General features: G+C 39.7%; 1 protein-coding gene across 5 annotated transcripts in view; it reads left to right on the top strand.

Moving 5' to 3' along the window:
• Positions 1–8718: 8718 nt before the first annotated feature.
• Positions 8719–14753, top strand: part of PTGR2 (prostaglandin reductase 2) — a 35743-nt gene continuing 29708 nt past the window's right edge. Inside the window, exons 1-3 of one of the 5 annotated variants that reach the window (XM_052782241.1) lie at positions 8719–8827; positions 9457–10825; positions 14135–14203. In XM_052782241.1, the coding sequence (XP_052638201.1) occupies positions 14167–14203 (37 nt within the window). In that variant the 5' untranslated portion in view covers positions 8719–8827; positions 9457–10825; positions 14135–14166. Of the gene's footprint in view, positions 8828–9456; positions 10826–14134; positions 14204–14753 lie in introns of those variants that run through there. The other 4 variants (XM_052782238.1, XM_052782237.1, XM_052782240.1 and 1 more) reach the window with 4 other exon arrangements.

Genomic DNA, 14753 nt, shown 5'->3' with positions numbered 1-14753 from the left:
ATTTTTTTCTTGTCAATGGGAACCTTAAAAAGGCTTGTGCTCAAAGTACAATGTACAACTACAGGTATTTTGCAGTATCTACATAGGGCATAAAATGCAATTACAACGTGCTAGCCCTAGCTAGGATGTAGTATTCCAAGGCAGGAATGCTTCCCAAATATGGATGTGGTTATATTACTATATTGTCCACTGAGCATTTGAATTACCAGAAGTACACTAATAACGCTCAACAGAAACACATACCTTCATGGCTGCCACAAGATTGCTAGCCTGAAGAAAATGGGGAGCAGCAATTCCAACAGGCAGCAATAATGTCTTTTATCAATGCATCTCAGACATTTTGCATGTACTCTTAAAACCCTTCCCTTCCTACAAACTAAGCAGGATCTTTCCTCCCTTGCAAATGCATGCTCCTCCCTTATCTTCCCCCCTACTCCTGCAGAGTTTTCTCTAGCTCCTTGAAGCCACAGGGGACTGAGAAAGCAAAGGAAAGGAGCTGGAGAAGGCTTATATAACCGAGACCTACAGTAGAACAGACACAGGAATACACATGATCCACAAAGGCAACAACTGAAAAGGTATTCAAATACCAAGCAAGACCACTTGCTCTAGCGTTATATATCTGCTGGATTTACCACAGCCTCCGTTTATATGTACTGTAGGTTAGTTTCTTTGCTCTTTACTCCCATGTATGAGAGGCATCCTCAAATATCACTACTGCCTTAAGCAATACAGAAGCAATCACTATCTTGGCCTCAGCAAGATCTCTGCCCCACAAGAAATGCTCTGAATATGCTTATGTTATCTTCATGGTGACACTCTAACAAGAAACGGCAGAAATCCACCATGCTCAAGACAGGGAGTAGCAAATCCACTTTCCACTAGTAATCATTGTGGAATCATGACATTGGGCTTTATAGAACAAAGTACATCAGAGAAAAGATGACGAAAACTTACCACTTCTAGAGTCTCTCAAGAATGGGAAGTGGTTCAGGAAATTTGCACCTGAAAACTGCAGGGGGAAAACCAGCCCAATTAAAAAAAACACAAAAAACAAATAAGCCACAGACAACCCTCAAACCTCCTGTTATCATGAAACTAACTTTGAAAGTAAGGAAAAAGTTATCAAGTTATAGGATCACCATTCTTAACTTCTGCACTACTAAGAAAACAAATGTTACTGCTGTTCAGTATCAGGTGACTACAACAGATGGGGTTTTTTTTTCTCTTTGTGAAAGATCAGTGGAAGCTCTTGAAAGATGCAGATTGGCTAAGGAGCACAAGACATCATCAAAGGTTCAAAGCAACACAGAGGACAAGAAAGAGGACTTCCTAACAACAAAACACTATCACAATTCAGTATGAAACATGACTTTGTAATTGCAGGGTGGAGCTTTGCTGCACAGGAGGCACACAGAGAAATAAACAGGGACATACAAAATCAGATAAACAGGAACATATTTTTGGAAAGCATTGTTTGTAAAAATTGCAACTCTCTCCTGCTGCATGCACTTCAGTCTTAGAGTCATCAGCTGTGGTGTGAATATCACCAGCAGACCTTCAACCACAATTGTTCTCGAGAACAGCACCCTGTGTTCATTTCTCTGGCATCCAAACAAAATTCTGTCATGCCTTTTCAGCTTCTAAAAAGTGGCAGTGGGAACTATGAGAAAAGACTAATTGTAGAAATTATGTAATGAGGTCACTTGGACAGCTCCTTGATTTGTAGACCTGATCTCTCAAATTAGTCATGTATGGCTAATAGAATTTACATTTAAAATATACAACATGTTTGCCAGAACTATGATATAGGCTATTTATTCCTGTCATTTAGCATTCACCATTCTATTTAAAATTCATGTAACTTGCAGTGTTTGCAAAGCCAGTACCCAGCAAGTGACCTAGACGACTACCCTGTTAGTACTATCATGCATAGCACACCACAGAAAGCTGCACAAAGAACTAGGAAAGAAAGCCATCCAAGCAAGATCTCATTGCCTCAGTAGATGTGCAAGTGATGCCCCCAAAATGCCCTTAGACTGTCATTTAGATAGTCTCATGTACTGCTCAGAAAAGGCAAAAAGCTTCTTTACTGCTTACCAGCTATGCTGGGTAAAACACAGTATGCAATTATAATCTGAAACAGGTATTGCTTAGTTGCCTCAGACCTTCCAGTTACCAATTGTTGATCAGCCTCTAAAAGACAACCCTCACTGTTATCCTGCAGTTGCTTCGCTGAGAGTCAAAACAGTTGTCATCTAAGTTTCATATGTCCAATAAAATACTTTATCACCCATAATAATAAGGGCAAGCACAGCCTCCTAGAATACAGTCACTGACGCCATTAATTCTTTCTAGGCCAGTTGTGCTTACTGATCCCTCTTCTTTTCCTTAGAGGAAACAGGTGAAAGTCTTTGCAAATTCTCATTTCCAAGCCAGTGGAATACAACAGCTGATATACTGATATCAAAGTTGTGAATAATTGACTGATAACAACCAAGTGCTGTAAATCTCCAGAAGGGAATGTCCACATGCTGAATGGATGAGAAGCACTCTAATATCCAGCAGCTCTGAAACAAGCCCTGTACAGAGCTCCAAAAATATGCCTTTGGTCGAGACTTTGCAAGTCTATGTAATCCTGTTTTACAAAACAGTACTTGCTTTTCAGAAATAGCACTGCATAAACATGATGCCAGTGCAAAAAACGTTCCTTCTGAAGCAGCTTCCTCCTCATTCATTTTCTTTCTTGTTCACACCTGCCTTTATTCACCGTTTGTCAGCTTTCATCTTTCATCTACATCCCAAATGTGTTTTTCCACAAACACATAGGTTGAAACTCACAAGATGGGACTTTCAATTCTATTTGATTAAGGATTAGCATACCAAGGAGTCTTACAAGGAAGCTACACTATGTATAACTTCACACAGCCACAAATACATCCCTCACATGAGCAACTTTTTTTCTGATTCTAGAAGACCCATTTCTCTTTGTGCTTCTGCTAGCCATTAGCATTAGCTCTTCTAGCATTAGTCTGCACAAATAAGAAAACAGGGCAGTTTTACAATGATTCTGAATTTCAAGTATGGAAAAGAACAGAAATATGATGCAATATTCTATCAATATTAGGATTTCCCCATGCAACACAGTCTATCACCCACTGCTGCCTCCTGCTCTGGTGCAGCAATCAGTAGCATTTTCCACAAATGGTGCTCATACGTTTTCTGTCCTCCGTTCAGACAGAAACACTTGTCCTGATCATTTGCTGTCAGCAATTTTAAACCAAAAAAATCATAACTTAGCATTACTGTAAGCGTGATTGTGCAAAGATCATTTTGTGTTCTAAATAAGCCATTTGAGCCTTTGTGACCACATTTCTTCCTTCCCCCCATTTTTCAGAATGGTCCAATATCTTGGATACTCACACAATGCAGCTTAATTTATAACCTCAGTTCTTTCTAAATTACAAATTTAGTTTCCTTTTCACTAAATGCTCCCAGTTTCCATTCACATAAGCTGTGAAACAAGAAAAAAAAAGGGACCACTTACATTTAATAACTTTTTTTCCAATCTTGCAATATTTTTTAGACAAAGTGGAGAAAATAGCAGTAAGAAGAAATACTTTCAAGGTTATCAGTATTCTTCATTTAAAACACCTTCAATCTTTCCCGTTTTGAATTATAATTATGCATTACAAAGCATGTAGAACAACTACAGGCCATGACAACAAAATTAAAATTTAAACTTTTCAATGCTGTCTACAACAGATCAGTGGTGATGCTTTATATTAATTTGGGAAAATTCAAGATATTTCTGTTCTGATACAGACACGCATGACTGAATCTTAGAGTGTGAAACGTAAGCCATACTTATATTAGTACCTCACTGGTTGCAGATTTCTGAAAGCTTATTAATAGAACCATTTTTTTGTATAACTGGGAGATATTATTAAATGGAAATGGCACAGAGAACAATAAAGAAAGAAATTTCCTACACAGATGTGTATGCTTATCTAGCAGTGTGGTTCTACAACAGAAGTTCCTAATTTCCTCAACTATTCTGCAGTAAAAAATGAAAGATGTGATCCTGATATGATGCTGCACAGCAGCAGGATAGTCTTCATCTACAATATGCTCAGGTCATTTATAAACATTAAATAAATAGCTATACCAAAATGTAGCTTCACCATATTTAATAATGTAAAAGTTAATAGAACATCAGCTGACCCTTTTTGATTGGATTTAAGAAGCTGTCACTAACAAACTAAAAACAACAGGAAAATCAGTCTCTGAAGCAAGCACTTCAGTATTTTCTTTCTTCTCTTAAGGATTAAAAAAAGGCACAGACAGAAAAGGAAGCAAAATTATGAGTAAAACTTTGTGATGATCAAACAGTAGTAATCACTATCAGATTAAAACGGTAACATATTGTGCTCACTTTTCATGGATTTAAAAGGTTTTACAAAATACCAAATGGTTAAAGAGCAGACCCAACGACATTTATGCAAAAGCATTTTAACACTGTGTTTTCCTTACAAAAGTCAGGTATCAAGGTGTGTTATTGACATACTATATTTTACTTTACTAACAAAAGAAGTTATTTACCTTAAAATGAATGTGATTCTTCAAGATGTTCCCTACAGATAGTCTTCTGTGTGAACATATATCAAAACCAGTAGTTCTGACTAGCTAAGCCTGTTTATAGAGCAAAGCTTCCTTACAATCACAAAAATAGTAAGTGACAGAGCAAATCCAGATCCTACCTATGCCTTTTGTCCAGTCAGAATCCAGATGAAAGTTTTGAAACAATTAAAAAGAAAGATGGGTCAGGGCATTCCCAAGCATTAAACATCAGAAAAAACAAGTTACCATAAAAGGTAGCGTTTGCTCCTTATCTGTATACTTACCTGTACAGATGAAGCCCACTTTGTGATTAGCTAGCAATTAGCATCAGAAGGCGTTAGTCTCATGTGACAGCTAACTGGCCACCTGCAAAATTCTCCCACAAATCTCTCTGCCTCAAACTACAGGGATACATTGTGGGGTTTGTTTTTTAGAAAACAGGACCTGCATGAACAAAAACTGCAAAAGCAGAACAATTCAGAAGTGGATGGTATAACTTGAGTTAGATGATAACTTGCTTTCCCCAGCTGTCTACCTTTTCCAACGTTTTCAGCCAACAGAGAGCTAAGCTGCTCACAAATCACCTTTAAACTGCACTCTACAGCATGGTATGTCACTCTAATAAAGTCAGCTGAATAGCTCAGTTCAACCTCAGCAGCTGTCTCAAGCTAAAATTTTTCAGTTCATATATTGGATTACTTACACAGATTCAAATAGTCACTGCAAATGGCTGTAATGACCTAATGTGTTACTGTCCTCTGCTGAAGTTATTGCATCCGCAGCTTATGTGGCAGAATGAATCATCTGCAAGCTCTTAAAACATTTTGTGCAAAGATGTGTGGATAAGCTCAAATTACACTCAGCAGGACTTCAGGGTGTTAGCTGACATTGTCATCGAGCGAACAAAGGAGCTTTCTCATTGCCTGTTCTCCTGGCTCAGCAATGAGGGCAAGAAACTTAACTGAAGACTAGTAAACAGTTTAGAAAACCATAAACATCAAGTCTAGTACAGATGATTTTGCAACAATTTTTCTTACTGCAGCCTGAAACACTGTTTCAGAATTTGTAGGACAAGTGAACTGGTTTTGTAACCCAAGAACATGGAGAGGTATCACTCACTGAGTTCTTCTGTAAGGCTGTTTTATCAATGGAGAAGGCACACCTTTTCTCAAGATACCTTCGGCAACATTTCATCAATTCTTTGAAGAATAGTTTCAAAAATGTTTCTCTAACTTTCTGTACCCTTAGAAAAATGCTTCCCCACAGCAGAAGATGACATCTTATTTTCCTATCATGTAAAAGACTTACTACATCAAAAAGAGAGATTTAAATTGTGTTGGATTTGAGTAATCTAATTGATCATTCCTATCCAAAGAACCCATGAAGGATGTTTCTTGGGAGACCTCATAGGCCACTTTGGTCCCTGCACACATAGGCTAAAGAATCTGGTGTCATTCAGAGCTCATGCATACCCCAGAGGATTTTGATGGCCAAAACACAGCTGCACTTTAATTACGTATGCAACATCTGTATTATTCATCTATACGGATTTAAAAAGACTGGTTATTGTAGTGACATTAATTAAAAATAACAAAGAAAGGGCACACATCTCCCAAGATTGTGAGTTACCTATGAACATGGAAATGTGTAAAAGGTGAATTATTATTACATATTCTCATCCATATGATCCATGAGCCCAGCAAATCTTGGAAAATGAACAGGATTACTTCGTACTTTAAAAACATTTTAGCCTCACAGTATAGGCAGAATATGTAAGGTTTATTGCTTCCGTATTAAGGGCAGGTGAACAGGAACAAAAAGATGATTTGGAATAAGCTAAACAGTCAATCTTAAAGGAAAAAAAAAACCTCCAGACTCCAGTTTTTGAATTTTATTTTAACTATTGTTATTGGCTTCACTAAAATTGATGGCAATATGATTTCAACCGCTCTGAACCAGATAGCTGTTTCACTTTTACACTCTGTCCAAGTTTATACATGATCCTGGGAGCTAATGACTTTGTAACCATGAGCCTTTTTTTTCTCTTTTTGTTCTAAAAGGATCAAATAGGATGAAGTCTTTTTAATCCCACCATGTGGCCAAGAAATGTTTTTGCTTTCTCAAATTTGCCTGAAGTTGGTCAGAGAAAACCTTGAACTGGGGGGGAGTATCTGTTCAGTGAAGTAAGGCTCAATTGAATAACATTCCCAATTTGGTTAGGCAGCAATGGTTTGTTGACAATGACCACAGCCATCTTCCTGCATAAACACACTCCCCATTTCATCTCTGCTCCATCTCTGATTGACTTTAAAATGATGACACCCAGGTTGATTTACCCTTGTTTACATGTGGTAACAACCCCTAATATCTGTTATGTAACAACTATTCCCCAATGGCCTGCTTGCGTGGACAGTTTTATTTCACATGAAGGGTGACTTTGTGTGGTTTAGTTTAGGCTGAGGTGGATTAAGCTAAACCACAAAAAGGCATTCTTAGCGTAGAACATGTATCCACAAGGCAAGTCAGTGCGGAATTGCTACTGCATTTTAAATTCACACCTAAGCTTATTTCACAAGAGCTTCACTTAACAAAAAAGACAATGGGGGGTATGAATATAAGGGTTAAAACAGTAAACTGCGGATGATTGCTGTAACCACCTTTCAGGATAACCTTGTTTGTGGAGGAAACAAAGCCACCCTGTGCTAGGCAAGAAAAAGTGGGTTTGTACAGAGATTTTGAAAGCCCATTTAATGTGTTGGGGTTTGGGGTTTTTTTTTTGGTACTTTTAAAAAATACCTGAAGTTATATTATTACATAATATATAGAAAAAAATTATGCACATGTGCGCATACACAGCATACCTTTTCCCCACTTTTATTTCAATTATTACTAGTCCTTGAGATATACTACTTCTAAATTAACAGGGAGCTCCCCATTAATACACTCCATAACCTTTTCCTGTTTGCTCATATAATGACATGTAACATTGGTTTCTGAAATAATTATTTCTGTAATAATTGTACTGCTCTTTTCTTGCACAAGTATGAGGCAAGTCAGTATTTATTCATTTTAATGCAGGCCTTCTACATACAAGATATGCCTGTTTGAAACTATGGGGCCAACTTCAACCCTGAAGACTTACTTTCAGTGCATTACACCAGTAAGAAGTTGACCTGTCATTATATCAACTGATACAAGTTGGGAAAAAAAAGTATGGAGGTATAAATTCCCCTATTAAGAGACCTCATTTTTTTTCCCTAGACCATCACAGTTCCAATGATGTCTTTTCAACTAATGTGAAATGCAAAGTTTTGTATGTTATAGTGGCACAAGTATAAATCGTTCACTTAGACCTATATTGAAGGGCTATGTGTAAAGCCACAAAAGAAAGGCTTTGCCTGCCTTTATGAGAGAGGCAGAGTATGAAGTCATCAGGACCATTAGTCTGGAAGAGTTTTTCCAGTCTTCAGTGGTCACTTTAAGCTCCACAGTAATTTCCACCGACTCAGTGGCCACTTCACAGACCTGTTTGCCTTTCCAGCACGGTGAGTCACTACAACACAGGACGAGTACACAGAGTCATCAAGTCAGGCAGCACCAGGACCCGAGCCCCATCCCAGGAAAGCTCTGGCTCTTCAGTTATTCATCCTCCTACAGCCTGCTCTTGAAGTAAAGATGCCCCTTCACCTGCCTTCAAGCACAGCAGAAGTATGTATATAGTCAATAGAACACTATATTGCACGCGACAGTGACTCGGCCGTAACACAGCCTTTTATCGCATCAATGAACACAATCTCACCCACTCGAACGCGCAAGGAGCAAGTACCTCTCAACGTTACCCTCTCTCTCAAAGAAAAACCCCTCGTGAGCTGGAAGCGCCTTTTTCTAGCACCTGAGGAGATGAGCCGCCATCACCTCACCCACACAGGCAGCCGGCCCCACGCCAGGACACCCAGGTCCACAGCGGCCCGCCCTCCCCACCACAACGGGGCACCCCGCTGCCGACGGGAGGCCGCTGACAGGGCGGGACGTTGCCCGCAGCCCTTCGCACCTCCAAGGGCCGGGCCTCGGGGCACCGCCGCTTTAAGGGGCGGTCCGCAGCCTTTCCCTGTTTAAGGCCTGCGCGCACGCGCACGGAGGGGCTGGGCGCGGGGCTGCCTGCTTGTCCCGTAGCGAACGTGCCGGAGCGCTCGAGGCGCCGTTCAAGGTGAGCGGGAGGGCCAGCCGGCCGGCGCGCGGTGACGGCATGCGCGGGGGGGCCGGCCTCTAACCGTCCCCGCGCGGCGGCGGCGGCGGCCCCGATCGGGCAGAGCGGCGCAGCGCGGCCTCGGAGGTCTCAGGGGACGGGCCGGTGGGCGGCCGCCGTCCCCCCCCGTCCCCGTCTCGTCCGTCCGTCCGTCCCCCCCCCCGTCGAGATGAGCGTGCCCCGGTGTCAGGTGTAAAAGCGGGAGGGCCTACGGCCTCGTTCTGCCTTGGGGGGGGGAGCTTGGCAGCGCCCTCCGAGCACTCCCTGACGGGGCAGGGCCCCTGCCCGCCTTTCCCGGGGTCATTTCCTCAGGGATCAGCGCCTCGTCGTTGCAGGGCAGGCGGTGGCAGAGGTCTGGCGGTTGGAAGAGACTATTGGGATTGCCCGGTCTCCAGAACCGGAGGGTGACTCTAGCATACTGAGTCCCCAGATCAAACTATGGCCCGGTGCAGTGGAGGAGGCCTTTTCTCTCAGATTCCTCCTCAGCACCCACATCAGGGCTGCTGTGTAGCAAGCACATAAATGTGAACATCAGTCGTTGCTTCTGACTTCTCTTGGTTTGTCTCTCTCCTACATTATTCTACCTGCAGCTTCTGAAACTGGTATTGAACCATCTCCAAGACAGTCTCCAGTGGCCCTTCTTCCATCTTTGACAGCAGTGATTTCTAACTGGGTCTTGGGTCACACTTGGGAAAGTGGATAATCAGTATGCTCTCTGTGATTGCTCTAATGTGTTAGCCTGCATACTGCATCACAGGCTTCTCAGAAAAACAGGTGCTGCTTCTGCTCAAGTGATGCTCCTTCCTTTCTGGGAGCAATCTGCATTCTTGTGTTCATTCCCGACTTGAAATTCTGCTAAGAAAAAATAGGCCTTGTGTGTTGGTATTTTTAAACACTTTTCAGCAATTCCAATACAATGCCCCTATTTATTTAAAAAAAAAAAAAAAAAAAGTCCAAGAGGTGGTACCTGAGAGCTTTCAGCTTTTTTGACACCTACATCTGAAAAAGTAAAATTTATACAATCCCATTGTGCGTAGATATGAGTGTGAATACTTACTGGAACTTTTGCTCTGTATGTCAGTCAAATTTGATAAAAAGCTCAAAGACATTAGGTTTCTGGGAATATAAAAAAGAAGATGGCTGAATCAAGTTCCTACTACTATTGTCATTCTTTTCCACCTGTTTCTTTACTGAGGGAAAGACTGCAGCCTGCCCTCAACCCTTATAGTGTGTCAGAGAATCTACGTGGAAAAAACACAATGGGAGGAACTTCACATCAGAGAATTCAGTGATCAGACATGAAACATTAGGAAATCTGGTTTATGGCATGCATTTGTCTCCATTCAAGATAGTCAGTATTGATTCTGGCTTCTACTTTTTGAAAACTTGAGTTTGCAATTAATTAACATTCTTCAAATGTAGACCTCCTTAGGTTTGTGGTGCTTTAGACTTTTGTGCCTAATCCATTACATTCGCTCTTCCATTTCCATTCTCCTCACCTTGGCAGTTACAGTTATCATTTTTTTTGCTTCTTGCCCAGCCATTCCCATTTCAGTTTGCTTGGTTCCGTCTCTCATCATTTCCAGTTTCTCCAGTTCTCTCTCCCCATTCTATTTCTCTCTTCCCTGCTTTACTGGCCTTCAGGTTGCTATTCTTGCCGTGTTTCTCTGTTCTCACTGATTCCTAGTGCCAGTCCTTCACATCTTTGCTTTCTGCATTGTTCCTCATTCAGAGTCATTCTTGCTTGAAATTTCTTTCTTTGAGTTTCCTCTGAGGATCCTTGTTCCAGCCATTTTGACACTGCAGCTTCAGAAGACTTTCAGGCTTGCTTGTCCTCCATTTGGATTGACTGCCTTCTTCCTCCGTGCTGCCCGGGCCTGATACAGGAAGGATAAACTACCTGGTCTTCCTTTTTTTATTAGACTGCACCTGGCAAGCGCTCTAACAGCTTGGAAGCAGGTGAATTGTTTTGGCAAAAGTTATATAACTGAAAACAGTGTCTTATGGACAGTCTCAGAAACAAGAAGTTCTAGGAACCAAGCCCGGGACAAAACAACTGGAGCGTTTTAGCACTGAGGAATTTATTTAACATTTTAAAAATGTTAAATCTCTACAAAAATGGGAAAAGAAAGGCGAGGGGAGAAAGGGGTAAGAATAAAACTGGGCTAAAACATACTTGAGACTCCCCTGAAGGTACTGCTGTTGTGCTGCTTAATGCTCCTGTACTCACAGGGTGGGTCAGGTGAGCTTGGCATTGAATGATGATGTTAAAATTTGCAATTAATTTTTACTCCATTTGATTTAAAGAGTAAAACCAACTTAGATTATTTTTGTTTGGAAAAGCTAAAAAATAGTAATGTGTGTTGCTTTCTGTTGGTCTTTAAAAAATAAAAGTCAGACGCATCCTTCACACTGGCATTATGGATATATTGAAAAAGGTTATGTATATGATACAAATCCCTTTTATTTAACTTTTAAAAGATCTGTTCTTTTTCTCCAAAAGCTTTCCTCAGTTTACAGTACTAAAGGATGGTGCCTCTACTTATTTTCTTAAGTCACTCCTGTATTGTTTATAATGTGAGGAAAGTTTGATTGTTTCTTACTATGTTAGGGTATTAGTGTGAATGTTTGCTTGTGTAATGATGTTACTGACTTCCACTGCAGAGTAAGTGCAGTCATATTTAGAAGTAAATGTCTGTCTCCAGTGTTGTATTTTACTGTGACAGCTGTCATAGAATGAGTGACAATTCAGTTGCCAGCCTCGCTTTCTGTCCACCCACTCACAGTATCTGGAAGATCTTCAAGTTGAATTAGTACATAGGCTTCTCAACCAAAAGCTGTGAAGATGACCTGGGAAATCAACAGCATTTTTGTTCCCTCAGAATGTCAGGCATTTGAAGAAGTAATCTAAACTTAGACTGTATACTTTTTCTTGTGTTTCTGCTCTGTATTGCTTTTTCTTTATTTTAATATGTTAATATCTTTGTCTTTTTTCTCCAAAGAACTCTATTTTTTTCTCTGTACTATCATAGAAAGCAGATATTTCAAGTATGTGTTAGGCACAATAAAAATGCTTTTCAGCATCTCACTTGTTCAGATTGGGTTTTCTGTTTGCATAATACAGGTATTTAGTTTCAGGATAACAAAAATTGAGTCAGCAGTTTTGACAGTGGGCCTTTCTGTAAGGCATGAGCTGTATGGGAATTCTGCCTACTCTGATGGTTTATAAGTAGTGGATCGAACCTGTAATGCCAGGGATAGATTTGAACTGAATATGAATAGTATATAGAGGAATGATTTGCCCAGATTTCATGTGAGCTGTCAGATAGCTGTTGGTTTATATTCACTGCATTCTTAACTCATTTCTCCACAGAGGAGTTTCATTAGTGGTTATAAACTTCAGCCAAGTTCTGTATATGCGCAAATTGTTTACTAGAGTATGGATGACCTTTTAAATTGCACTGGGCACATCTGACAGTTTATAAAATGCTCATTGAATTAGCACAAATTCTCATATGCTAAGACAATTGCTCTGGGGATAACAACTGTACCACTTGAATGTAATTTTGTTAGACTAATGTTATCAGGAGGAATTTGGAATTTTGTTCTGAAAAATGTTTTATAAAAGAAGTACAAAGTAACATGCCCACAATCACACAGGAACTCTATAGCCAAGTACAACACTGAACCCAACATCTGCCAAAATTTATCTTAGGTTGTCCTTCCTGTTAGGGTTTTACATAAGTATATTTATTCCAGAGATTTTATCAGCTGTGTGGGTATAAAAATGGAATTTTATTTCTCTCTTTAACTGTTAATTCCTATATTTTCAATGCTCATTTTTTGTTTTTAAACAGTAACAAGTAACTTCATCAAAGTGTGGGGTTTTTTTCCTTTTGTTGTAGACTGATGTTCTACATTGTTCTGTCCAAAAAAACTGTGCAGGTCACTTATTTTTCACTGATGCAATGCTGTGAAGACATATTTGAGATCCATTTCTTGCAGTTTTTCTCGTAGCACCCTTAGGTGTTGAAATACTGAAAAGAAACTAACTCTTGAATAGTTTTAATCTCTTAAGTAGCTTTTCAAGTGCAAACACAATCAAATGTTAAACCTTTATCTGGTTTATGAACAAGATACTTTTGGTTTGAGTCAGTTGTGGGTTTTAGAGGAGAGGGAAAGGCCAGTGATATGCCCATTTTCTCCTAATAACTTTTTTATTATGTTTTTCAGCACTCCAGACTGTAGTTCTTGATGGTCTGTGAGTTGCTGTAATGTAAGCACTATAACGGTACAGACAGAAGGTTCTATATTTTCCAATGTTCAAAGAATAAAGGTGTGGATAAGTGGTGATGATGTATTCTTTGTAGGCTCATCTATTTTGCTTCACTTCAATTTGATGTTCCTGTCAGAAAAACAAACATTATGACAAAGATATCAGCTATCATGTTTCATTCCTTAATGTCCTTCGTTCTTGTGGAGGTTGGTTATTTATGGCAGTCAGCTGAGAATAGTAGTAAGAACATTTTTATTTTGTATTAGCTCTGAAAGCATGCAAGATCATGATTTTTTTCCTGTTAAATCAGGTTCGTTCCCTGCTAATCACTTTGGCATCTCATGGTTGCAGGAACACAAATTTGCAGTCCTCTTTTAAACTGTTGAAATTCAAGGAGTAATTTTTCAGTAAAACAGATCAAATGGTGATCTAATTCTTTCTCATCTCTGGGCCAGACTGTTTCTTAGGAGAAAATGCACTGCTAATAGAAGGACTTGCTATTTCACATGAAACTTCTTATACAACAGTCTCCTTTTATCATATATCTGCATACTGCTATTACTGGCATGCGTGCATGCCTTTTATTGAGTTGCACCTCACGCCTGAAAAGCTGCCTTAGTGTCTTTTAGGAGGGAACGGTGTTCTCAGTCAGCACTGGAAAGCAAACCAAGCAAGTTGTCTCCTGCAACCTGGTAGGGGGTGGTGGTGATCTTACAAGGAGCATGGTACGTTATAATTTTCAGTCTTCCCATAAGGTGCTACTGTGATGTTGTATAAAATCATGGCTCTAACAAGATAAACAGGGAAACTCTTTATTCACAAGTTTGTTTATTTTACATTTGAGGTTGTTTTATATGATCCTTGGGCATGGATGCTGAAGTTGGTGACACCTGTATTTCATCCCCAGTTTCCAAATTACTAAGTACTTTACCCCATATTCTTTTTAAAGAAAATTTATGTTTCAGTCCTTCAAACAATGTTTTCCTTTGTAGAAATCCAGTGTGAAATTGCTGCAAAAGCAGGGATGATTATACAGAGAGTAGTGCTGAATTCACGCCCTGGTATGTATTTCTCTCCAATAAAGGAGCAATGTGTTTGCTATGGTTGCCTAATGCTCCAAAATGGTGAGGGTAGAAACAGACACTAACTTAAGATACTAACATTTATATATCTTAATATTGCATGCAGCAATAAATAAAGTTTATTGTGAAGTGTATTTATTTAGTCCGTATATACAGATTTCTAAACTTCTGGGTGAGAAAAAAGGGTTAATGCATAATATATGAGAAAACCCTAAGTGTAGGGACTCAAAGTGAAAGATCAGCAAGCATTGCTTTTTAGTTCTGACATTTGTTCTTTTTGCATTTTAAGAGATGACTAAAATATTTTGCTACTGTTCCTTTTTGTTTCCTTTTAGTAAATATTCAATGTTTTCTTCCTCCCGTGCTTCAAACTGTTTGTTTTTTAAATTTACACTCTTGAGGATTTGTTTACTTCCTTGCTTACACATTTGCCTTGTTAGGGATGTCAGCACAATATTTTGAATAGTGAGTTTATAAATTGTCTGTTGTAGAAGACCCACGTGTGTGCATTAAGTTTTTGGGGGAGTAT

This window comes from Harpia harpyja, chromosome 3, assembly GCF_026419915.1.
Source record: "Harpia harpyja isolate bHarHar1 chromosome 3, bHarHar1 primary haplotype, whole genome shotgun sequence".
Taxonomy (NCBI): domain Eukaryota; kingdom Metazoa; phylum Chordata; class Aves; order Accipitriformes; family Accipitridae; genus Harpia; species Harpia harpyja.
Note: the sequence above shows the minus strand (reverse complement) of the source record. Positions and strands in the feature narration are given on the sequence as shown.